At 42.8% G+C, this 25,509-nt stretch overlaps 1 protein-coding gene across 2 annotated transcripts in view; it reads left to right on the top strand.

Moving 5' to 3' along the window:
* The first annotated feature begins 7,183 nt into the window (after window positions 1–7,183).
* The window catches only part of PLA2G15 (phospholipase A2 group XV), a 32,209-nt gene continuing 13,883 nt past the window's right edge, over window positions 7,184–25,509 (top strand). The window contains exons 1-2 of one of the 2 annotated variants that reach the window (XM_065566989.1): window positions 7,184–7,441; window positions 21,838–21,994. In XM_065566989.1, the coding sequence (XP_065423061.1) occupies window positions 7,285–7,441; window positions 21,838–21,994 (314 nt within the window). In that variant the 5' untranslated portion in view covers window positions 7,184–7,284. The remainder of the gene's footprint in view (window positions 7,442–21,837; window positions 21,995–25,509) is intronic. The other variant, XM_005289948.5, reaches the window with a different exon arrangement.

Raw genomic sequence — 25,509 nt, 5'->3', positions numbered from 1 at the left:
CAGGATGAACGATGCTCACTGAAAGAGCAGCTATTAAATGTTTTGTTTTCTTCATTCAGTGGATAGCTCCAGGCTTTATTTACTGCACTATTGAAACTCTGCTCTGAAGACAGAATTATTAATTTCCTGTTGGGCTGTGTTACAGAGCTCATCGCTACACTATACGAGTGCTTCACAAACATTAATTAATTGATCTTCACAAAATCCCTGTGAGGTGAGAGAGTGGCATTATCCTTATTTTACAGATGAGAAGCTGAGGCACAGAGAGATTAAAGTAAAAAATATTCATTAATGTTGGTGTTTCCAATCTGAGAACTTAGGACTTCATTTTTTAGAGTACTTGGCGTTATATAGTACTATATATTCAAGAACAGCCTCCACTGACTTCAGTTGTCGTCATAGAGGCTCAGCACTTCTGTAAATCAGGCCCCAGGAACATACCGTTAGTGATCACATGTAAAAAGTTTGATTTAAGTGACTTGTTTAGCATCACAAAGGAACTCTGTGGCAGCGGCAAGGATAGAATCTTAGGCCTTGGCTACGCTGGCAATTCACAGCGCTGCACTTGCTGTGCTCAGGGGTGTGAAAAAACACCCCCCCCCGAGCGCAGCGAGTGCAGCGCTGTAAAGCGCCAGTGTAATCAGCGCCTGCAGCGCTGCACGCTCGCTCGCAGCGCTGCACGCTATTCCCCTCGGAATAGCCGTGGCAGCGCTGTGAATCCGCAAGTGTAGCCAAGGCCTGATTCTCCAGTGCAGCATTCAACTGTCTTAACTATGAGACCATCCTTTCTCTTCTTGTCTCATTCACTACACACCTTCCAACTTCTGTAACAAATGAGGCAGGGGTCCTACAAAGAACAGCCTCCCTCACAATCATCATCTGCAGAGCAAATCCACCCTGTCCTTTGAAAGAGGCAGGGTTCATGAGGAAAAAATATGTGAGCATGTAATTAAGGACTGTATCATAATTAAGGCTATGATTTAATAACGGAGGTCACTGGAAGTCATGGAATCTGTGACTTCCAGTTACCTCCGTGAGTTCAGCCTGTGGTGGTCCGGAGCTGCAAGGTCCCCTGCGGCCCGCAGGGCAGGCAGCTGTGGGGTACCCATACCCCTGTCGCCTCTGGTGGCCCCTGGAGCTCCAAGCCACCATGGGCGGTGGGGTACCCCCAAGCTCCCATCCGTCACAGGCAGTGAGGGTGGAAAGGAGGTTGTATAGGCAGTTTAATTTTGGCTTTCCTAACTTTTGAGTGCTTGACTTTGCAACCTTAACAATGTTCTTTTAAGTGTGTGTGTGTGATAATTTATATGATAGGGCTTTTAGAAAATCTTTACTAACTGCAAATAATAGAATTAACGCTTCAAAAAGATCTTGCCATGAGGATTTCAACATGTGTTTTTTGTTTCTTTTTCCCAATCAAGCTTGGTGAGAAGATTTAAAGATCAAGCATGTGCTTCTGCTTCTCTGCATGACTCAACAAATACAGGCACTGACTTGCATTGAAAGTCTGGCAGGATTTTATTAGATTCTCCAATGAGTCAAGGAAAGAAATAAATGTGTAGAATGTTTAAGATGAAATTTTACTATAAAAATATCTATGCAAAAATGTCAGCTTATTATTCAACAAATCTGCTCCCTACACATATTCAGTCAGAACTGCTGACTTAAGTGACAAAAATAAATTTGTCTTCTTAGCTTTCTAATTAGAGAGACAGTTACTTACACCTGTGCAAACCAACTAACGACAATCAGGTTGCACAGATGTGTCTGAGGGTTTAGCTGGGCCTTCAGAGACTTTTTATTGATGTTGACAGTTGAGAAAAAAAATCATCTGTCATGGCTTTCAGATCCAAAGGGGAGTTTTCAGGGTTGGTAGTTAGATAAACATATTTGATTTAGGGTCACTGAAACATTGTGTACCTTGCTTTTTGTTGTTTTTCTGTGTAGAATAACATTTAAATTACAAATACTATCTAATTGGGATTCTTACTAAAGTAGGTCAGTGTAGGAACCTAAAAATCTCCCTCTTCTAGCAGAGGGGCTAGATGCCTGTATATTATTTGTGAGGTAGAAGTGAGATGTATAAGCACAAATATTTTTTTGCTCCCTTAAGGGAAAAATATATTCTCTCTGTTTCTTGGAAAGATACTCAAGGTCAGCCAGATAAGCTTGCTGCTCTGAATGTGAATGTCATGGACTCTGAGCCCTGGTAGTAAAACTGTAAATGTAAGCTATGACTTTTTTGAATTCAGAAAGAAGTGTTGCAAAAATCTAATTTCAATTCTCCTTAGCGGGGGTGGAAATTATAATCTGGTCTCTCAAATAACCTATTTCTTGCTCTTTCAGACAATGTTGTTAAAAAAGCAATGATATTTGCACTTTTCTAGCACCTTTCACTCCAGAATATCAGTCCTTTGCAAAGAGGGTAAAACTCTTCCCTAAGCAAAGAGACAGCACAAGGCCTATGCGCTGATTAAATCTTCCTGTGTACTAGAGGGCAGAACCAGAATGTAGGTAGTGCACAGGGAGCCTCAGGCAGTGCATAAATTGTGCCATCCCTCTGCACAGAGCTAGGGTGACGAGACATCCTGATATTAGGGGCTTTGTCTTATATAGGACCCTAACACCCCACCCCTTTCACCCTCCTCACCTCCATCCTGATTTTTCACACTTGCTATCTGGTAACACTACATAGGGCTGAGTTTCACTTTCTAGTGAAATAAACTTTGCAATAGCCCTGTGAGGATGGCAGAAACTAAAAATTAGATTGGTTTAGAAATTGGTACCTTTTGGGGGCAGGCGCAGAAGGAAGGCTAACCACGGGCAGTATGTAAATAGCTTATTAAGAGATGAGACTTTGGAATAGTTTGTCAGGGTTGAGAACCAAAAATAAATAGATTCGTTTTTCAATTGACTAAGAACTATCATATTGGTGTGGACTGTGCTAAGGAACTAGAGTTGTCATGGATTTCTGATTAATATTCTCCAAAACTAAAGGGAACATGTGAGAAATGCTGCTATCAAGTTTAGACAGCTGTGTGTATGCATGAGACCAGATCCAGAAAGAGATTTCATCTTGTCCTGCAATCATTAATGTGCAATTGAAGATGCTACTGTCTGCAAGCCAAGCATCTAGAAAATGCTTACAGGAGATTTTTAAAAATAAATGATAGACAAAGTATTCACGTAATGCATCTTTTTCTTTCTTTTGATCCAACACATTTCTAAGACATTTTTTCACACTGACATTCTCTTTATTAGTAAAACATTGGTTCTGGCAATCAGGGCAGTATATATTAGTTCAAATAGATTTTACTCTCTGAAAATCGAATATTGCTGGAAGGCAACTTGCTAAAATCTTGTTATGTTGGGATCTAAGTAAAATAGGACTTTATTTTGGAAGGATGGATGATAAGTAGTAATGTTCTTTACGTGGCCACATCAAATCCATTAACTAAATCTTTTCATTAATTGATAGTAATGTTTCACATTGGCTTTAAAATCGTGATCTAATATAACCCAAACACAGGAAAAATGGGAAAGTCTTCCACAGTTCTGGCATGCAGCATCAATGTCAAATTAGGCCTGCTGAGTCTCAGAATACAGCCTACAGGAATAGACCAGGTCCAGTAAAAATAATAATCAAAGCTAATACTTTAACCTTCAAATCTATTATTATGAGTGTCTGGCAGAATGGGACCCTGATCAGAGCCTGTAAGCGCTGCCACAATTATAGATACTACTATAAAATTTCTGTGCACCTATCAAGGAAAATGCAAATTCAAGTAAATATTAGTTTTGTGGGTAAGATTATTTTTTAAATGATCAGCATTTAAATTCAAAGTATATCAGATGTTGCCACCGGGATCCTTATAAGTTTCCAGTGAAATCCTTCATCTTGAAAATGAATAGAAAACTCTGAAATCCTAGTTTTAGTTGCTTAAAGAAACATATTTATAGTGCTAATTTGTTGGAATGGGACAAAGAAATATCTTAATTAGAAGGATGATCGGATATGCATGTTATGTTATTAAATACATTATAGAGTCAGTTTAGGAGTAGGAACAATTCATCTGTTGTCTTGATCAATGATTCTATCTGAAACAGTTCTCTAGTTATTTCCTCAAAGACTGTAGGGTAAGGTTTTGATGTAGAATCTGAGAAAGAAACATTCTGGAGTCATGTGGTTTATATAATGTTCACTGTGCTGCTTTGTATTTAACTGGTGTCTGAAATTGGCTGGAGTCAGTTCTCATATTTCCTAACTTGTCCTTGCAGGGTGATTAGCTAAGTCTATCACGTGGTTGTATGCTGTATCAGTCAGTTAATCTGCAGATGCCTGCTGTCAAGTCATTCTTAATTGAGAATAAGAACTGAGTTGGTCTCTTGTTACTGGGCAGTTACAAAACACCTGAGTTTATCTTCTAATGACCATGGAGCACTGATTCAATTGTGGTGCTGAGGAGAGTCACATTACATATCCCGTCCTCCTTACTATTACCAGTGAGGTAATGGCGGCTGCAATCACTACATGGTGGTCATTACTGTTATTTATATAAAGCCAAAAAGATGATTTGCATATAGACACAAGTAGGAAGGTAAGGGGCTGACTTTATTGGTCTCCCATGGTGTAACTGGAACGGAAGATCCATAAATCTGAATAGTCCTGAACTCACAAAACATTATTATTATGTTATTGTTTGGGATTGTGATTAGGTATATGTTCTCCAGCAAGGGGAGGAAGGAATCACTGATCTTCCTTGTTGTGGAGGAAAACATCTTCCCTTTCCTGTGTGAGAGAAGGAGCTAACATTCCTGGAGAGATGGGTAAACAGCTGGGCCTTATTAGGGAGGCAAACCTTTAAATGTATTCAGGCTGTAGATGAGTCCTTTGGTTCCAGAAAAGTACACACTCTACCCACTTCCTGGGCTGAGAAGACCCCTGTCCACAGCACAAAGGATGAAACACTGTGTACTTGGTGTGCTTTAGACTCAAAGGCCTGTTGATGTATTATCCCTTAGAGAAGACTGATGGGTGTGTGTTTGTGAATTAATACCTCTGAAGAGTGTTGACATATCCTTGTTTTGCAGGACATACACACATGTCAGTTTTACTGGTGTTTGTAAACTCTGAAGACTGAGCAGGTGATGGTTTCAGCAGGCTATGTCTATGAACCTTTGGGATCAGCCTCCATTACATTTGTTAGATGTTGTCACTCTCTCTTCTTTCCATGGGTGGGAAGATACCCTGGAAAAGTTTTTGAGGTCAGACCCAGCCTCCTGGTAGGATTTGCCAATGACGTCTCCTTCCATGTGCGGTGGGGTTTTTTGATGAACCTCCTCCAGAGCTATTCTGAACCTAACTGTTGTTCTTCCATGTTCAATATCCACTGCAGTCTCACTGTGTGAACGCGAGCGTCTGCTGAACCTTGACAGACCTTGTGAGGTGGCTAGAGCAATGAATAACCGGATGAGTTTTACAGTTTACAATGTAAATGGTGCTGTCAAGACTGCACTGGCCATGGGGTGCAGGGCAGAAGGGTGGGGATGGCTCCTCTCCTGCCCAATATTCCCCACCCTGTTTGGCATCTTTATTCCGGGTGTTATCTGCCCTGAAGTGTAAACAGCTCAGGGAAGGGCCACGGCCATCTCTTGTTATGTCTATAAAACACCAGGCACATACAGGGAGCAGCTGTCTATGGAGTTAATAGACTAGGGCTACCATATGTCCGGATTTCCCCGGACATGTCCGGCTTTTCGGTCTATAAATAGCCGTCTGGGGGGGATTTTTAAAAATCTAAAAATGTCTGGGATTTTCCCCCGGTCGGCTATTTACAGATAGAAAAGCAGCGGCCAAGCGCCGCTGGGCACCCAAAGCCCCTTCCCGGCTCCCCCCATCCCCTGCAGCCTTACCATGCTGTCCGGCCCGCAGCTGTCTTCCCCCTCCTCCCCTCCCCTGAACGCTCTGCCCACTTGCTCCTCCCCGTCCCCTGCTTCCCGCAAATCAGATCTTCGCGGGAAGTCTGAAAAGAAGCAGGGGCAAGCGGGAGGCAGCAGCAGGTAAGCTGGGGCCGTGGGGGGGGCGCGAGGAGGAGAGCTCCGGGGAGGCGTGGCCTTGGCCGAGCGGCGCCCGGCTGCCCCAGCGGCTCCGGCCCAGCACCCCCAGCCCGGACCCGGCCCGGGCCCCAGCACCCCCAGCCCGGACCCTGCCCGGCTCGGGCCCCAGCAGCGCCGGCCCAGACCCGGCCCGGCTCGGGCCCCAGCAGCACCGGCCCGGACCCGGCCCAGCTCGGGCCCCAGCACCCCCAGCCGAGCACCTCCGGCCTGGCCCCAAACCCTGAAATCCTGGCCGGAGCGCAGCCCGATTCCTGGGCATTTAAAGCCGGCCCTGGTCAGGGGACAGGGAGGGGGGGGTTGGATGGGTTGGGAGTTTGGGGGGGGGCTGTCGGGGGCAAGGGTGTGGAGAGGGGTTGGGACAGTCAGGAACAGGGAGCGGGGGGGTTAGATGGGTCTGGGGTTCTGGGGGGGCTGTCAGGGGGCAGGGGTGTGGAGAGGGGTCGAGGCAGGTAGCAGAGGGGGTTGGATGGGTCAGGAGTTCTGGGGGTCCTGTTGGGGGCAGGGAGCAGTTGGATAGGTCATGGGAGTCCCCGGGGGTCTGACTGGGGGCGGGGTGTGAATATGGGGTGGGGGTGTGGATAAGGGTCGGGGCAGTCAGGGAGCAGGTAGGGTCGTAGGGCGTTCTCAGGAGGGGACAGTCAGGGGACAAGGAGCAGGGGGGGTTGGGAGTTCTGAGGGGGGCAATCAGGGGGTGGGAAGTGGGAGGGAGTGGATGGGGGTGGGGCAGGGGCAGGGCTAGAGCGGGGCCCCTCCCCCCCAGTGTTCTCTTTTTTGCTTGTGGAAATATGGTAACCCTATAACAGACCATGTTCTGGGGGCGCCCGCCCAGCGCTCACAGGCCGGGGCTAAGGCCCTACTCGGATGGGAGGCGAGGGCTGGCAGGCGCTCGGCTCGGCTTGCGATTGGACCTCCCTTGGGGGGGGAGGAGAGGAAGCGGCGTGAATCAGCCTCTCTGCGCTCGGCGGGTAGCGCCTGGCAAAGGGGTAGGGGCGCCGTCTCCCCGCTGATTGGCTGGGTGGGATCGGGGCGTTGATTGGCTGGGTGAGTCGGCTTTCTCGGCCGCGTCGGGCGCGGCGCGCGTCGCCTCAGTAGGCTCCGGCATCGGCTGTGCGGAGGGGCCCGTCCTGGTGTCCTCGCGCTCCCCCCGTCGCTGCGGCTGGCTCCAGCATGAGCTGGGGAGATGGGGCCGGCGCTAGGGCCCCCCTCTTCCTGCTGCTGCTGCTGCTGCTCTACTCCGACGGCAGCTGCCTGCCGGGCCCCCGGGCGCGCCAGCAGGGCGGGGGCAGCGCCTCCCCCAGACCCCCGGGGCCGCCCGTCGTGCTGAGTAAGGGCGGGGGCTGGGGACGAAGCCCGGGAGGGCAGTGGGGGGAAGGTTGTGGGCCGGGGACTGGGTACAGGGGCTGGGGGCCGGGGACTGGGTACAGGGGCTGGGGGCCGGGGACTGGGTACAGGGGCTGAGGAAGGATGGGGGGCAGTGGGGGGAAGGTTGGGGGCAGGGGACTGGGTACAGGGGTTGAGGAAGGCTGTGGGGGCAGGGGACTGGGTACAGGGGCTGGGGGCCGGGGACTGGGTACAGGGGCTGGGGGCCGGGGACTGGGTACAGGGGCTGAGGAAGGATGGGGGGCAGTGGGGGGAAGGTTGGGGGCAGGGGACTGGGTACAGGGGTTGAGGAAGGCTGTGGGGGCAGTGTGTGTAGTGGGGAGAAGGTTGTGGGCCGGGGACTGGGTACAGGGGCTGAGGAAGGATGGGGGGCAGTGGGGGGAAGGTTGGGGGCAGGGGACTGGGTACAGGGGTTGAGGAAGGCTGTGGGGGCAGGGGACTGGGTACAGGGGTTGAGGAAGGCTGTGGGGGCAGTGTGTGTGTGTAGTGGGGAGAAGGTTGTGGGCCGGGGACTGGGTACAGGGGCTGGGGGGGAGGTGGGGGGACTGAGTACAGAGAGCTGAGGAGGAAGGCTGGGGGCACTGGACTGGGTACAGAGGCTGAGGAAGGCTGTGGGGGCAGTGGGGGAGGGAAGGTTGTGGGCTGGGGACTGGGTACAGAGGCTGGGGGGGAGGTTGGGGGTGGGGCACTCGGTACAGGGGGCTGAGGAGGAAGGCTGGGGGGGACAAAGGGGGTGGAAGGTTGGAGGCGGGGGGGCTGCAGATGAGGCCTGGGGATGGAGGGGGGTGGAAGGTTGTCTAGGGTTGTCAGGTTAGTTCGGAGGGTCCAGGGTTAATTAATGCTGTATTGGTAAATCCCCCTTGTGTCTTGTTCTCTACTTCTTTGGTCAGACAGCCAGTTCTGCTTGGGCACTGGACTGCCTGTAGGATGGCCCTGCATGCAAGTCACCTGTATTAAGTGTAAACACTTGGTTTGCAGGGCTGTTCTGAGTTAGGCCTTGTGTAGACCAGGGCTTAAGGGGTAATGTTCGTAAATGTAAACTAACACACTTTAAAAGGACCTCAGACAAGGCACACTGGCTTGGGGCAGCCTAGGCTTTAACTTCACTTGTTTAGTATGTATTAAAGGCAGTGTGCCTTGTCTATATTAGAGTTTTTAAACTTTTTTTGGCTAATGCTTGTTAATATCACATCTTTAAATTCTGCCCTAGACCAGGCTTTACTGTGCTTAACTGAACATATTTAGATGAATATGTGCGGACTTGCAGTATAGTTGAATGATCTTAGAAGTAAAAACTACAACTGTGGTGTGTAATTCACTGTACATAGGACTGGACTGCATTGAAATTTTTTCCAGTTAAACTGCTGGTGTTACACGTTCCTGGGTGGACACTCTAATTCTGGAATAAGACCATCCACATCGGGGAGTTACACCAGGGGAATAATAAGCGGGGCTTTTTTTCAGTGTAATTTAAGCTGCTTCTGAAGCGGCATAAAGTAAGCTGGCAAAAAGCAATTTCATAGCAGAAAAGAGTGTCTGCACAGGGAGTTATAGTGATATAACTAGCAGTTTAAATGTGCACCTAATTTTATATCTGGCCTGCCCCACTTCTTGTTTACAGTATTGTGAACATGCCAGAACTGGGGTGTCCTTTTGTGTGTTTCCTAATATGTAGTGATATTTTCTAGGGCTTAATGATTCTTCTTAAGTAGCAGAGAATTAAATAGGAGATGGTGATTCTGGCCATCTAAAAAAGCTAGGGCACATTTTCCCCCTCCTTCATTTTTCTCCTCCCTTTATGCATTTCAAAACAGTGACTGAAAATTTTACCAGACCTACTAACCAAAAGGTTAAACCACTAGTCAGGAGCCAAAGCAGAGGCTGCATGGGGGTGACTCACTCAGTTCACACTTAGACTGTCTTTTCAATCATATGGGTTGGAAATTTTTCTTAAAATGTAAATGTGTATGCTGCTGAAGTTGATTTCTCTAAACCCCTTCATTTACCAGAGCAAGTTCCCACTTGCCAGTGGCATGTGGGTCATTAGATTTTTTTTCAAAGCCTAAATCAATGTAAGTCATGTTAACAAGGGAAAACTCCCTTTTCCCAAACCTTTTCCCAAATTTTTATTCAAGCTGAAACTTATTCTTGAGAGAAGGGAATTATAAATCAAAAATAGGATGGGGGAGGGATTGGGTTTCAAAGTTGTTAGAAAGTAAAATTAAGAATTCTACTTCATCACACAACCCAAAAAATTCATTGCTGCTTGTTGCAGCAGCAAATGGGTTACAAGTCCTTGCATCTGTGCTAATAAGCAATAAAAACATTGAGGCTGAAGTTTCTTGGGTAAATATTAGGCGTCTTTTTTTAAAAAAACCTTGCAATAAGTGTAATTGTTTGAATATTGTTTTGCTGCATTTAAAACTGTTGTCAGGCTTGTTTGTTCCTGAAACTTCCCAGTGCATATGCACACATTGGTGTCCATTGGAATAGAAATTGTAAAACATACCTAATGTATTAAATAGGGATGTATTTGTTCTTGATACTGATGCATGCCCCTACAAGTAGTACATTCTGCATTTTCAGTATGCAAATGATGCTGATGCTATTAACAAATTATTTCCAGAGAAAAAAGCTGGGAAGAGTTTTTATTGGCTTGCCATAGATGTCAAGGTCTATTTTGATTTACACAGATTAGTTGATATGTTAAAATGCTGCTGTTCAGAATTATTAATATTTCCTTCGCTGCACACATATTTTGGAAAAATGTATGTTGTACATTAGTTTAGATAGTAACTTAGCTGCTCAATGCATTGTATTGCTATGAAGATACTGTTACAGCTTTTAAGTAGATGTCTGGACTACTTGGCTAGGATGGTATAAATGGGTGGTGATGGGAAAAGTTTAGCACCAGTTTGCTGTAATGTGCTAAACTCATGGAATTAAGTGCAAGCAAAGCAATTTGCTGTGAGCCATGTTTGTGAAGATTAGGAAGAAGCTTTTTGCCTCATCTGCCCTAATTCTTCCTTGTTCCCTTTATAACACTGAATCTTAGCAATAAGCTTTGTTACTTACATTCCAGTGCAAGCTTCTTCATGATAAAGCTGACCGCTTAATAACCACTGATCCAAATCAGACTCCAGCCACATAGGAAGTAAATGAGATTGGGTAACAATCATGTGATAAACAGATGTTGTCCATGGGACTGTAATGCTGTTACTTATGAAACAGTTATAGGTATACAAATTCCTCAAGCATAGTAAAGTAATTTATAAGATCTTGTTTCTTTTGTGAGAAGATTATAGCATAGATTCAATTGCTAAACATGTATTTGGCAGGTGGGGGAGAAGAGATTTTTTTTTTAAAAGTAAAAGCTCTTCTCTACATAATCAGAACGAGTTGTCAGCCAGCATTTGTAAAATTAATAACTTGTCTTGACTATGTCTCTATTCTAATCTGTTCCTTCGCTCCCTTTCTCCAGCAAGCTTCTCACCCCATTTGCCAGATGCCTGGTACAATCCTCAGGAAATAGAAGTAACCTCCTTCTAATCTCCACCCATTAAAACAAAATGGCTAAAATTCCATCTGTTTTATGATGATATGCAATTGTTTTGTGTTGTCTATATATCATAGAATATAGAACTGGAAGGGACCTCGAGAGTTCATCTAGTCCAGTCCCCTGCACTCAAGGCAGGACTAAGTATTATCATCCCTGACAGGTGTTTATCCAAGCTGCTCTTAAAAATCCCCAGTGATGGAGATTCCACCACCTTCCTAAGCAATTTATTCCAATACTTAACCACTCTGACAGGAAGTTTTCCTAATGTCCAACCTAAACCACCCTTGCTGCAATTAAAGCCCGTTGCTTTTTGTCCTATCCTCAGAGTTTAAGAACAACAATTTTTCTCCCTCCTCCTTGTAACAAGCTTTTATGTACTTGAAAACTGTTATCATGTCCCCTCTCAGTCTTCTCTTCTCCAGACTAAACAAACCCGGTTTTTTCAATCTTCCCTCATAGGTCATGTTTTCTAGACCTTTAATAATTTTTGTTGCTCTTCTCTGAACTTTATAAGTGTACTCTCTATGCCATATGTGAAAAGGTACAAGGTTTTTCAGGATTGGGACCTATTTTGCATAGCTCACTCTAGTAAAATACTATGCATTATTTTTTGAGCATCAAAAATGCTATGTGCTTTGGAAAAACACCTGTCCAAAAGAGCTTAGTCTAAATTCAACATGATGTAGCAAGTGAAGGTTATAAATAAAGGACAAGGAGGGTGACTATAGAATCATAGAAATGTAGGACTGGAAGGGACCTCAATAGGTCATTTAGGCCAGTCCCTGGCACTGAGGCAGGACTAAGTGTTATCTAGACCAGTGGCTCTCAACCATTCCAGACTGTACCCCTTTCAGGAGTCTGATTTATCTTGCGTACCCCAAGTTTCACCTTGCTTAAAAACTACTTGCTTACAAAATCTGACAAAAATACAAAAGTGCCACAGCACGTTATTACTGAAAAATTGCTTACGTTCTCATTTTGCTTCTATGAAATTTTAGTTTGTATTGTCTTCACTAGTGCTTTTTATGTAGCCTGTTGTAAAACTGGCAAATATCTAGATAAGTTTATGTACCCCTTTGAAGACCTCTGCGTAACTCCAGTGGTATACATACCCCTGGTTGAGAACCACTGATCTAGACCATCCATGACAAGTATTTGTAGGCTTTTAAGAACAGATTAGAAAATGATGGCGATTCCACAACCTCCCTAGATAATTGGTTCCAGTGCTTAATTACCTTAACAGGAAGTCTTTCTAATGTTTAACCTAATCTCTCTTGTTGCAATTTAAGACCATTGCTTCTTGTCCTGTCCTCAGTGGTTATGGAGAACAGTTTATCACCCTTCTCTTTGCAACAACCTTTTATGTAATTGAAGAATGTTATGTCCTAGCTCACTTATCTGTTCTCAAGACTAAGCAAGCTTATTTTTTTTCCGGTCTTTCCTCGTAGGTCATGTTTTCTAGAACTTTGACCATACTTGTTGGCTTTCCTCTAGACTTTCTCCATCTTTCCTGAAGTCTGATGCCCAGAACTGGACACAGTACTCCAGTTGAGGCCTTATCAGTGCTGAGTAGAGTGGAATAATTACTACTTGTGTCTTGTTTACAACACTCCTGCTAATACATCTAAGAATGATGTTCACTTTTTTTTTTTGGCAACAGTATTGCATTGTTGGTTAATATTTAGTTTGTGATCCACTATACAGCCCCCCCCCCCCCCGATCCTTTTCTGCAGTACTCCTTCCTAGGTAGTTATTTGTACTTTGTATTTGTGCAATTGATTATTTCTTCTTACATGTATTACTTTGCATTTGTCATTATTGAATTTATAAGTGTATTCTGCCATTATCCAAATAATTTATGAAGATATTGAATAGAACTGAATGCAGGACTGATCCCTGCGGGACCCTACTTGATATGCTCTTCTAGCTTGATTGTGAACCATTGATAACTATTTTGAGTACAGTTTTCCAACCAGTTATGCACCCACCTTATGGTACTTTTGTCTAGGCTATATTTCTCTGAGATGGTCATGTGAGGGAGTATCAGAAGCCTTACTAATGTCAAGATATGACACTTACTGCTTCACCCCATCCTTAAGGCTTGTTACCCTGTCAAAGAAAGCTATTAGGTTGGTTTGATATGATTTGTTCTTGACAGATCCGAATTGACTGTTACTGCCTTATTTTCTTCTAGGTGCTTACAAACAGATTATTTGCTCCATTATCTTTCCTGTTACCAAAGCTAAGCTGCATGGTCTATATTTCCCTCAGTTGTCCTTATTCCCATGATAATTCCCATGGTAATTCTGTAAAGGATGTACACATCTTGATGATTCCAGTTAACCTATCATTACCTTTCTTTTTATCCTCATTTTGCATAGGTGACATGGCAAAAATGAGCTTTTAGAGGTGATTTCAGTGAAACAAAGGAGATGGCTAGGAAGTAAGATTTGGTGAGGACATACCAAGAATCAGAGGCAACATGGAGGAAGTCATGGAAACGTTTGAGGGAGGTGGTGAAAAGAGGAATTAAAATTGGAATCGTTGGAGTGTAGTAGGCAAAAGGGAATGGAAACGGAAACTAACTCGAGGTATAGGCTGGGGTTGTGTAATGAAGTGTGATATATGTGTGATGGCTTTGTATGTATTCCAGTTCAGAGCAGGGCACCTATTGATTGACTTGCTTTCTTAGCCTTTCCTTTATGCGCTTGTTTTCACCATACATATTGTGGTAGATTTTTATTACTCTTGTAGCTTTATGGTAAGTGTGGTCATGTAAATTCAACATTCATTAGTAACTTTGGGCCACTCTGTTTTTGAATGCTATAACTCACAAAATTGTCCAAAATTATGGGTTTTAAACATTTTTGTTCACTTTTTTTTTGTTCTCACAGTTGTGGGAAATTATAGGGGAAATTATAGGGGGAGTGTCTGAAAATAATTATTTAATGACAGTCGACGTTGATTCAAAAGTTAGTTTTATAACTGTTAAAATACACATTGTCAACATCACATGTCAAAATATGCAAAGTAAATATCCTTAAATCAAACTAAGTTCTCAAGCAGCATTTTTCTTTGTTTCTGTAAATTTTTATTATCGATGAAAATATTTTTTGTTTTATGTGTGAATGATGAAACTAGTGTTTACTGAAATTTATCAATAAAAATCTAATCCTTCCAAGCTGACTTGTGAACTGTGATGCTTTGTACTGCTTTTGACATAATTTTGCCTTATTGTCATGGACCATGTTCAAAGGACACTGTCAATGTGAAAATTATTTTCCAAAAACTTTCTGTTCATGATTGCTACAAGTAACACTGAAGAGTACTGTAACTGAAAGAAATTAAAGGGTGAAAAAACCTGCTAATTTCCGTTTTACAGCACTTTGTGTATGGTTTCCCTGTTTCCCTGCATAGCAAGGATCTTTTCATCAAAAGAGTAAACTAACATCAACAGGAGAGCAGAAAAAATTTCTACACTTTTCAAAAAGGAATTGAAGAAACTTCAGAGCACACCGTTTAAATGGTACTCTATCAGAAATTGGCTTTTTAAAAATTAGCCTAATTAAATAAGAGAATCAAGCTGAAAGTATTCCTCTAAATTCTACTGTTTTACTAGCTTTACCATATCTGTTGTAGGCTACTGTGGCATACCTCTTAAATGGCCCTCCTTTTATGTGACAGTCACTCATTTTAGACCCAAAGTTACCGGTGTTCCACGCAAACCTTGTGTCCCCTCACTTTTATTGTTGAAAACTACTTATATAAGAAATAAAGAATTGTGAAATTGTTGCTATAGAGTTGTTTACACTAAAGCAGGGTATATCACATCCTTTTAAGTTTCTTGCATGAATAATTGTGTCCCTGATTTTGGATCTTGACACATGAAGGGAGACTTACTGTGGTGTTTCCCTGTCTTCTTCTGGTTTCTTCTCCTTGCTTTTTCTGTGATCCTTCCCTGGGGAAAAAAGGTTTGCTGTCAGCACATGCTGACTAAGGGCAGCATATTACTATCCTAGTGTAGAAAAAGCAAGTTGTGGTTTGAATACAAGTTAGCTGGTTGAGAAACTCTATGGTATTAGACTAGGCCTGTAAGGGATAGTAAGTAGTATTTCAAATCATATTCGCTAACTCAGTCTTTGAAAGCACCTGTATTTTTTATTTAGACAGACTATTAGTTTTACAGTCTATGCATAATCCTAGACAATAGTGCATTCTAGCCAAGTCATTTACTGGCCATGCCTTAGTTATCCTCTATGAAAATTGTAGCTTAACCCCCTCCCCCCTCCAAAATACGAAAAGATGTAAGGGGAGTTTTATTCACCTGGAATTACAAACAGGATCAAAATAAGTCCTATGTAATTTATTGCAACCTTATCTCCTCCCAACTTTAAAATGCACCTGAGAACCAAGTCTGGATTCTTGGTTGTTCAACTGTAAAAACAGCTCTCTGCTGCTTGAATAACAGAAGCATCTTGTGACTTTGTGGGGTTTTTTTGCCCTGCTGCTCCTAATCATAAAACAAGCATTTTCTGTGGTAAACTGGTTTTGGGTGTACAAAGTAGCTTTAATGAGCCCTCCTCCTTGGAGAATGGTGGCAAGTTACTCACATAAGTTCTTATGGAAAACTGAGTATAGTACAATAAAGGAAAGACAGCTTCCTGGAATAACATTCATATAAAAGTCCCAACTTCTGATCTGCAAACTGATTTATGGACGTGACAACGCTTTGGCTAACCACACTAACAGGTGTTGAGAAGAAATTGCTGCTGTGGGCAAACTGGGCTCGGCTTATACCCCAAGCCATGTGCTTTTACATTCGTTACATTTTTATCCAATATAATTGGTTATCTTTTGCTACATAAATATCCATTTCTGTTCTTGTCTAATGAGAAGGTAGGTAAAGAGGAGCAACTGATTTTCTTTCTCTTTGAGGTATTTTATGTATTCGTTATGGCATCTCTCATTTTCTTGTCTCTAGTCTTAATCTTATGTCTTAGAGGGCAGTCACAAAATTAGAGAAGCCTTTGAAATATCAGTCTTAAGATCCCATCTTAACTAGCACGTTCAGATTTCCTAAAACTTTACCTGTGAATTCTTTTCTAAATAAAGTATTTGTTTTGGACATGCAGACTTAAAAATTTTAAGCTTTATATAACCTTTCCAGTGAAAAAGGTTAGAAACTGCATTTGTAAATGCAAGCATATAAGAGATGACAAAATAAAACCATTGGGTAAAAAAAATTACCTTTTTATAGAAGTCTGTTGGGAGTAATTTTACTTTTCCCAGGTGGTCTGAAACCTAAAGGAAATGCTTCTGTCTACTACTATCAAATCTTCTTGTGAAAATGTCAAAACATTATTGGTTTTCTTCTGCAGAGCTTGAATGGTTGATTCCTGCTGATTGCTTTCTACGCGATAGTCTCCCATCCAAAATGCAGCTAATACTCTTGCAACCAAAATTTAAACCATTAATACTCTTCAGTCATGTTGGTAAAGGATTGTAAATCTGACTTTTTTTTTCTGAATACAAAAGTTTATCTAAATTAGCATTGCTGGCTTTGTGTACGTTCTAACTTCCCCATGAATCTTCTCACAAGATTGCTTTTGCAAATTGCAATCTGTATTTGTAAAATTTTAGTTGTGAGCATATAGTGATGAAACTGCTTCATTGCCAATATGGAGACCTTTTAGATTTCTCTCTAATTTGGAGAAAAGCCATCCCAAAATTGTCCTGGTTCTACCTAGTTATTAGTGTTCATATTTACTAACTTGGCAGCCGTTCCCTGACACGCACATGTGTGCGTGCCTATGGGCTCCAGTCTTCAAACTGCAATGTGTGGTGTCTCGGGGTTGTGGAAATTGTGCCTTCACTGTTAGTTGAAACGACTTAAAATTTTATCAGCCTTTGACTTTGCTAGTTCTCTACTTTATGCATCCATACCCTAATTTAAAAGACTTAACAGTAGTCAGCAGGCAGTTTTTCTTGTCTTCTACGTTGTCAGACACTGGAACACAACGACATTTTTGTTCAATAACATCAGTATTGAATATTATAACCTAACCTAGTTAGGTTTTTGTAGTAAGGGTATCTTCTCTTTTGTAGTCACAAGTGAAACTCCTGTACAACTTACATTAACATAATGAAGCTAGTAATTAAATGTCTAACTTGTTCCTTCATCCTCTGAATTGTGACCCTTCCTAATCTGTGCAGAAGTGTGATTGTTTAGCTGCTGTTTAGAAACAACCATTCCCTAATATCTCTCACCCTTATCCAGGCTTTCAAACAGTACCTTTTGCTGCAAGAGCTTGTTTTTAAAAAGACGCCACAGCTTTGAGTGAGAATGTCAGTTACCTGTCTATTTTGCACTGGAAAAGAAGACAATATTCTCTTGTCAGCCAGCCACTGAAACTGACCAGCCATGAGTAACTAACCTGAATAGAGTTATGTTTTTGTGCTTCTTTTTAGCTAAGAGCTTTGGTGCAGCAGCCAAAAAAGGCACAAGATTATGTGGAATAACGTGGCCAGCTAGTTCTATAAGCAGAGACTTAAACAGCAGTTTATGGGGTTCTGAGTTTGAACTTCAATACTTTTTGAACTTTATCATTTAAGTGTGATGCAGTGCTACAATGCCCTACTACTGATGATGGCTACACTTTCCACTATATTAGTTTTTGAAATAACCTAAAATAAATTCTGGCCTGCTACTGTGCTTAAACAACTTCATTGAGAGAGAGTGTGTGTGTGTGTGTGTGTGTTTGTGTCAGAGGTCTAATGAGAGATGGGGTAGTTGATAGAGAAATACAGTAAAACATTGGAGACACCAGATCCAAATTCTTTTCCTCCCTCGCCCTACACATTCTTTACAACAGTGGTCTCCAAAGTGGGGTACGCAAGAGGATCCTTGGGGGTGCGTGGCAGGAGGAGCGCTTTTTTTTTTTTGCGCTTTGGCGCAGCAGGGGGTGCATGCTCAAAATTTTTTTACTGATAGGGGTACGCGATCAAAAAAGTTTGGAGACCACTGCTTTACAGAATAGGCTAGAGCAGTAGTTCTCAACCTATTAATGTGTTACATGGACCTCAGATTGAGAACCACAGCGCCCTTCCCCACAGTCCGCTATGCCAAGCGCCCCTCTCCACAGAGAGGGGCAAGGAGTGGAGCCCTGGACATGGAGCTGGGAAGCCAGGACCCAGATCCCAACTCGGGCAGCCTAAAAGCTGAGGGTGTTACAGCACCCCTAGTTCCCAATGTCCCACTGCCCAAAGTGTCCCCTTCCCCACAAACCTGCCCAGAGACCCACTCTCTTGCACTCTGCCCCCCTGCGTCAGCAGCCTCCTGCTGGCAGGAGCCCTCTAGCAGGTTTCCAGATGCTGTCTTCCCCTCAGCCAGCCCCGTCCCCATTCAGATCAGAGCAAGTTTTGAATTTTTTTAGCACACAGCTGGGCTGCATGTGTGTGCTAATTGTGCCGCATGCGGGCCATGGGTTGAGAACCGCTGGGCTAAGGGAACAGACTTGCTCACTGTCTTGCATACCCAACTGAAGTTCTTTATCGCTGGTGACTTTAAGAGATCCCTTTAGGAGTCTGTTTTAAACTATATATGTACCCCAAAATTTCCACAGAAAAGAACTGGAGGGTGGGGAGGAGGAGGAGGCGAGAGTTTAAATTTCTCCACACCCTAGTATGAGATTGCTGGGATCAGCAACTGATGGTAATTTGCTCTCAGTATGCCAGCTTAAAATAGGAGCTCTTTTTATCTATCTCAACACTTACTCCTGGGTCATCAGTCTCTCTGAGCACTTTACAAGAAAGTAAAACAAGTGACTGGCACGTGCAGAGTGCTGCTCCAGTCTAGCACTTTAGCAGAGTGAGCTTCTTAGAAGGTTCGATTAATGAAGGAAAAATAGAATAATGCTATAAACTAAGGTTTCAGAGTAGCAGCCGTGTTAGTCTGTATCCGCAAAAAGAACAGGAGTACTTGTGGCACCTTAGTCTCTAAGTCTCTAGAGACTAAGGTGCCACAAGTACTCCTGTTCTTTTTGCTATAAACTAACTTGCCCTAAGATTCAGTAAATAGCTGAACCATGGCTATTTCCCCTATTTCAAAGCCTCATTCCTTAAAATGTCCAACCCAAAGACGCAGAAGTCAAGAAATAGATATGCAGCTGTCTATTGACTAGAGACAGTGCCAGAACTTACATTTGCTCTTATAATTGAAGTTCTGGCTCTGCCTTGTTGCCTGGAAGCTACGTATCCTGGTTTATCTAATTTTTGCTGCTGTTTGTGGAAACTTATGTTCCGAGGCTGATTTCAGAAGCCTTCAGGCAAGTTATGCCAATTTATTGCAGCGAGCTGTGCATGACCTTGCTTTTATTATAAGTTTGTTTTAAACAGACTATATGGCTGTCTTCACTTGGCTATACATGGTTCCCTGTTAGTCTACAGAGATAGGAAACCAATTATTTCCATGTGTTTTCCAAACGTAGGAAAAAGTATGTGTATACATGCAAAATCTTGTGCTGTTTTATTATTTTAGAGGTGTGACTTCTTGGAAAGGAATATGTGGGAAGAGTACTGTGTAAAAAATTGTGTGGGTTGGTGTACCACTTGTTAACCTTTGGAGGAAACTTAGCAGAACACAATTACTATTTTTTGGATAATAGGAAACTATAAATAGTAAAATCCTATGTTTTGATTGATTAGTTAGTTTTGAAGGGTGAAAAAATCAAACTGTAAACTCTGCAGACCTGCATTTAAAAGTCTCAAGATGCCAGGTGGAAATATGCGGGAAAGTGTACAGCTGCACACATGCTAAATGGACTGTTACACCACTAGCTGGTAATCTGCAAAACCCACTTACACTTGCAAACTCTGTCACAGTAAATGCACATGCATTTTTACTTGTGGTCCTGCGCTTTCTCATGTTTTGTAAAAGTGTCCCTAATTGTTTTAACTTCATTTGCAATAGTGAAATGATGGTAGGAGGGGGAATTGAAAGTGGATTGGGAAGAGTGTAGAAGGGAAATTTCATAATGTTCATTTCTTGAGTCAAAAAGTTTCATGATAACTGTTGAGCAAACCCACTACTGTCTTTGGAGTTGGAATATTGTTATTTGATTGATTTTTGCCACAACTTCCTCTTTGCAAGTCTTTTAAAAATTGTTGTATAGGTGGAAGTTAATCCATATTGGTTCTTGATTTGTCTGTTGTTGTAATCTGTTCCAGACCAAACTCTGATTAGTTTTTTTCTTTCACCTGAGACAGCCATGTGGCCAGTCAGAATTAGAACAGCAGTGAATCTGACAAGTGTAATAAAATGGAATGAATTGAGTCTAGTAGGAACTTGCATTGGTGCAGCACATGTACTGTTACGTCTCCAACAAAAAAAGGCAAATTCAATAAATTTAAAATATCGCTGGGTAGTTATAATATTCGTTGGCCTGGATTCTCCAAGAGAGCAAATAACCTTTCTTGCAGAGTAAGACACATTGGAAAGTAGTAATGTAACGCTGCCTGAGCTGAGAGTCTGTCAGAGCTTTTTTTTTTTTAGTTGCTCAGTATCTTGCTTGTTTTTAGTCGTCTTTGTGCAAGTCTTGGCACTAATGGTTGACAAATGCAAACGAAGGCTGACAGTTTTCTGTGTTGGAGAGAATAATAAATTGCCAAAAAACGGTAAAAATAGCAGACCATCTGCATGCTGATTAGGGATAGATACTATAACATTAGTGTCAAGACCATAACATCAGTTCTAAAACCTGGATGCAAAGGACATAAGGATATATGTGCAGATTAGTAAACTACAACCCAACTAAGTTCTGTAAACTGAGGCTGTTATGCCAGCAGATACAAAGTAATGAAAATAAAGCTCCAATAATGAAGTAAAAGAAAAACTGATCCAAATTCATTTTCTGTGGGTAGTGGTGAAAATGTTAAATAAGAAATTATGTGACCAGTTAGTGTTGCAATATTCTGAAGGAAAAAATTCTGTCTTCTAGAAGCTGTTGGATTACTCTCTACAGGACACAGAGGTTTTTGATAAGGCTTTGATACAATCTGCTTGTGATACTCCTGTTTTAAGATCCCCCCCCCCCCCGAAATTCTAATAGGTTGGTGAGGCATGTTTTGCCTTTACAAAAGCCCCAACTTTTTATGTTCACCTATGTGTGTGCGAATTCTGTTCTTTCCTATAGTTTCAACTAATTTGCCTGGTACTGAAGTTAGGCTTACTGGCCTATAATTCCCAGGATTGCCTCTGGAGCCTTTTTAAAAAAAAAACACTCTCACATTAGCTATCCTTCAGTCATCTAGTACAGAGGCTGATTTAAGAGATAGGTTACACACCACAGTTAGTAGTTCTGCAATTTCATATTTGAATTCCTTCAGAACTCATGGGTGAATACCATCTGGTCCTGGTGACTTCTTAATGTTTAATTTATCAATTTATTCAAAAACCTCTATTGACACCTCAGTCTGGGACAGTTTTTCAGATTTGTCACTTAAAATGAATGGCTCAGGTTTGGGAATTCCCTCACATCCTCTGCAGTCAAAATCGATGCAAAGAATTCACGTAGCTTCTCCGCACCAGCCTTGTCTTCCTATAATAACGCCTTTCATCCATTTACAAAATCTAGCAAGTATCTTTGCTGATGCAGTAATATAACTGCAGTCACACAGTGGTAGAGTAGCATGGAAAACAAGCATATATAATCACTAATTCAGTAACAGGTTTTTACTTGTAGTCTGATAGTAGTATATTTCTGCTTTTTATATGTTTCTTGCAGTCCCAGGGGATTTGGGTAACCAGTTGGAAGCCAAATTGGACAAACCCACAGTGGTGCACTACCTTTGCTCCAAGAAGACAGACAGTTACTTTACGCTCTGGCTGAACTTAGAATTGCTTCTGCCTGTCATCATTGACTGCTGGATAGACAATATCAGGTAGGACCACAGCCCTGTCAGGAGAAATATGGAGTGCTTCAGATTTTTCCTGCACCCTTCCCATCAGCCACAAACACCTTACATAAATATATGCAATCTAAAAATCTTTCTTCCAATTCAGGAGTAGCAAGAAGATTTTTCACTAGCTGTTTGGGTGGCATGTAGGGGGAGGGAAGCCTTAGGTAGGATAATGGGCTAAAACTGAGGGATCTACAGCTTGCATATCAAGAAAAGTCTCCTTTAAGTGCCTTCTAAAAATGGCATAACTCTACTGCCCCATAGGCTCTCAGGAGTTCAACATTAATTTGCAATGAAGGTTCTTGGAAAAAAAAAAAAACCCTATAACTAGCAATTAAAATACCAAATCTGCTTCATTAGAATATTTTTAGTTTTAAAAATCTGTCTGTGGCATTAGTGTCTTCCCTCATTAAACTTCTAATTCCTACTAGGTGTACAAAACTATATAGCAAATCAAAATCCCCAGCCAGCAGGTGTTAACTTCTTGTATAGTGCTGTTCTATAAAATACTGCACTAGCACATTTCTAGCTGTTGTCTATGTGCCGGACTTGAAAGGTCCTGGTCTCGGCAAAAATCCATAACGGGGTTCCCTGGGTTGGTAGATGGATTGCCCAAGTCGGGGATGGCATTTTAACATTGTCACAAGCCCACATTTTAGCCAGTTGACTTTCAAAAATGTTCCACTGCTAATGAAACAAATCTGATATTTTAAATAGAACTTTAAAGCAGCTCAGCATAATTTTTCTCAATCCTCTTCTCCACCTCAGGCAGAAGCCTCTGTAAACAAGGCATCTTACACCAGATCCTGAATGTCTGGATTGTGTCTAACGGAAGCAAATTCTAGAGCTGAAGGGTTTTCAGGGAGTGTCCGATCTCCAGGTCCAAATGCTCAAATCTAGGAAATCTTAAAGCACCTCAGTTGTCTTAGCAGCATGTAGGGAAAGGCCAACCAATACCCAAACTATATAGGAATTTCTGGATTGATGTCAGCACCTTCTATTGCATGTGGAAACTGATAGACAGGAAGCTATTTCTTCATCTGGAAACTGTTTTCCTCTCTGTGGCTAATGCTACCAAGTAGGTAGGCATTTACATTACCTAGATAGTCCTAGGTAGAGTGCATTGCAGTACTCCAGTATGGAAGTCATAAGATCTACACTGGGGAAATGGACCAGATGAAAGACGTTTTTGGCCATAGTCACTTGAAGCCCCTAAATGAGGATCTGAAAGCATCCCCAACAAACTAATCTTGCCCCTTCCTGCCCACTGGGGAGTCAGGATCCAATATTTTACAATATTCCTTTCAGTTAAAAATAGCCCAACACTAAATACTTGCCTTTTGAATGTAAAACGTATAGTGTCGATGGCCCTATTCCCTTGTAGTATATACATTAACACCTTTTGGACACAAAAATGGTCCCCTTCAGGGCTTATCCACGCTGGACACTTTTTTACCTTCAAGGGATGACTCCTACAGATGGGGAGTCTGCACAGCAGCCTTTACAAATGTGTTAAGTACCTTGGAGGTAAAAAATAGTCTAGTGTACACATCTTGAGGGTGTCTTTTCACTCCTGAATTCACTGGGCTCTTACATGAGTGTTTAACCCCTCCTCCCCCCACCCTCTTCCCCACTATAATCCTTTAACCCAGTGGTTTTCAAACTTTTTTTTCTGGCAACCCAGGTGAAGAAAATTGTGGATGCCCACGACCCAACAGAGCTGGGGATGAGGAGTTTGGGGTGTGGGAGGGGCTGGGGTGCAGGGGTGAGGGGTTTGGGGTTTGGAGGGGGCTCTGGGTTTGGAGGGGGCTCAGAGCTGGGGCAGGGGATTGAGGTGCAGGAGGAGATCAGGGCTCTGGACTAGGGGTGAGGGGTTGGCGTGCAGAAAGGGGCTCTGGGTTTCGGGGGGAGCTCAGGGCTGGGGCAGGAGATTGACACTGCCCCCCACCCCCACCCCTCGCTCCAATTGGCTGGTTCCGGGTGGGGGCAGCGCGCAGAGCCCCGTGGCCCCCCCACCTAGGAGCCAGACTACTGCTGGCCACTTCTGATGCGCAGCGAGGACTTTTAATGGCCTAGTCGGCAGTGCTGACCAGAGCCACCATGACCCAGTGCCTTACATCCCGCAACCCAGTACTGGGTCGCGACCCGCAGTTTGAAAACCACTGCTCTAACCAAGTTTGGTGCTTTTAATCTAGACTAGCTGACCTGACTTGAGGTACAGGCTAGAGCTCTGTCTGGTAACATGCGCATCTTGCAGGATGCAGACTAAAATCACTCGAGAGCTGATAGTCCCCGACTTTCTTGAGTGTCCCTGCATAGACATGTCCTTAGAGATGCTTTTTTTAATGCTGTTGCCTATAAGGCACCCCATACTGTAAATAAGTATTTTGAAGCAGATCTTAATACAACTTGGGTAAAGTCCAGTTCTATTTTGTAATGTAAACAGGGAGCCTAACTATGTTGATGGCTTCCTTGGTCTAAGACTTTAGACTGGTTCTCCAACACATTTAAGGACTCATCTGCACTTCACTTATACTATGTCAAAGGACAAATTATAACCAGGTCACCCAACAAGGTTATAGTTGCAGTGTAAGTATACTCTTAAGTGGCTTATTGGTAGCTATTTCATTGCTATTTGATGAATACCCAGAGAGAAATCTAGCAAGTAGAAGAGCCTAATAGAGAAGCACAGGTATTCATTATCAGAGGGGTAGCCGTGTTACGTCTGAATCTGTAAAAAGCAACAGAGGGTCCTGTGGCACCTTTGAGACTAACAGAAGTACTGGGAGCATAAGCTTTCGTGGGTAAGAACCTCACTTCTTGCATCTGAAGAAGTGAGGTTCTTACCCACGAAAGCTTATGCTCCCAGTACTTCTGTTAGTCTCAAAGGTGCCACAGGACCCTCTGTTGCTTTTTACAGGTATTCACAACACTTCCCTTTTCCTGGGGCCCTGGGCCAACAGAAATCTAGGTTTGCATTACTTCAGAGATTAGTTTTACAGTTAATTGTTTTGAGCATTTGTTCTCTGACAGATTACTCAAAATAGCTTAATTATTTCACTTATTGTAGAGACAAACAAATGTTTAGCTTGCAAGTAAAACAAGTTAGACTGGTTGTTGTGGGGGTAAAAAAAAAATCTGCATTCCAGACACTTCACACCCTCTTGAGATACATGGAACCTGAACAGGAGCTACAAAATACTTAATGTCTGTCTGTCCTTGTAATCTTTGTTTCCCAAGAGGCCTTTGCTTTACTGCTGGTTATGGCTTTTCAAATATTCCTTCCAGCTGGACAGCTATTCCTAGTTAGACGTGATTAGCTTACTTCTATTTAAGGGACCTATATGAAGTCTCCTTTTAGTGCTCTATTCTCCACTGTTGCATTACTTTACTTCTTACATTCATAACAAGTTTCTCTAGCTTCTTGCCAGATGCAGACTGACATATCCCCAAACCATACTAGGCATTCCCTGGGACTGATGTTTGCTCCCTTTACC

The sequence above is a fragment of the Chrysemys picta genome, chromosome 14 (assembly GCF_011386835.1).
Source record: "Chrysemys picta bellii isolate R12L10 chromosome 14, ASM1138683v2, whole genome shotgun sequence".
NCBI classification, from domain to species: domain Eukaryota; kingdom Metazoa; phylum Chordata; order Testudines; family Emydidae; genus Chrysemys; species Chrysemys picta.
This window is presented reverse-complemented; position numbering and strand designations above follow the sequence as displayed.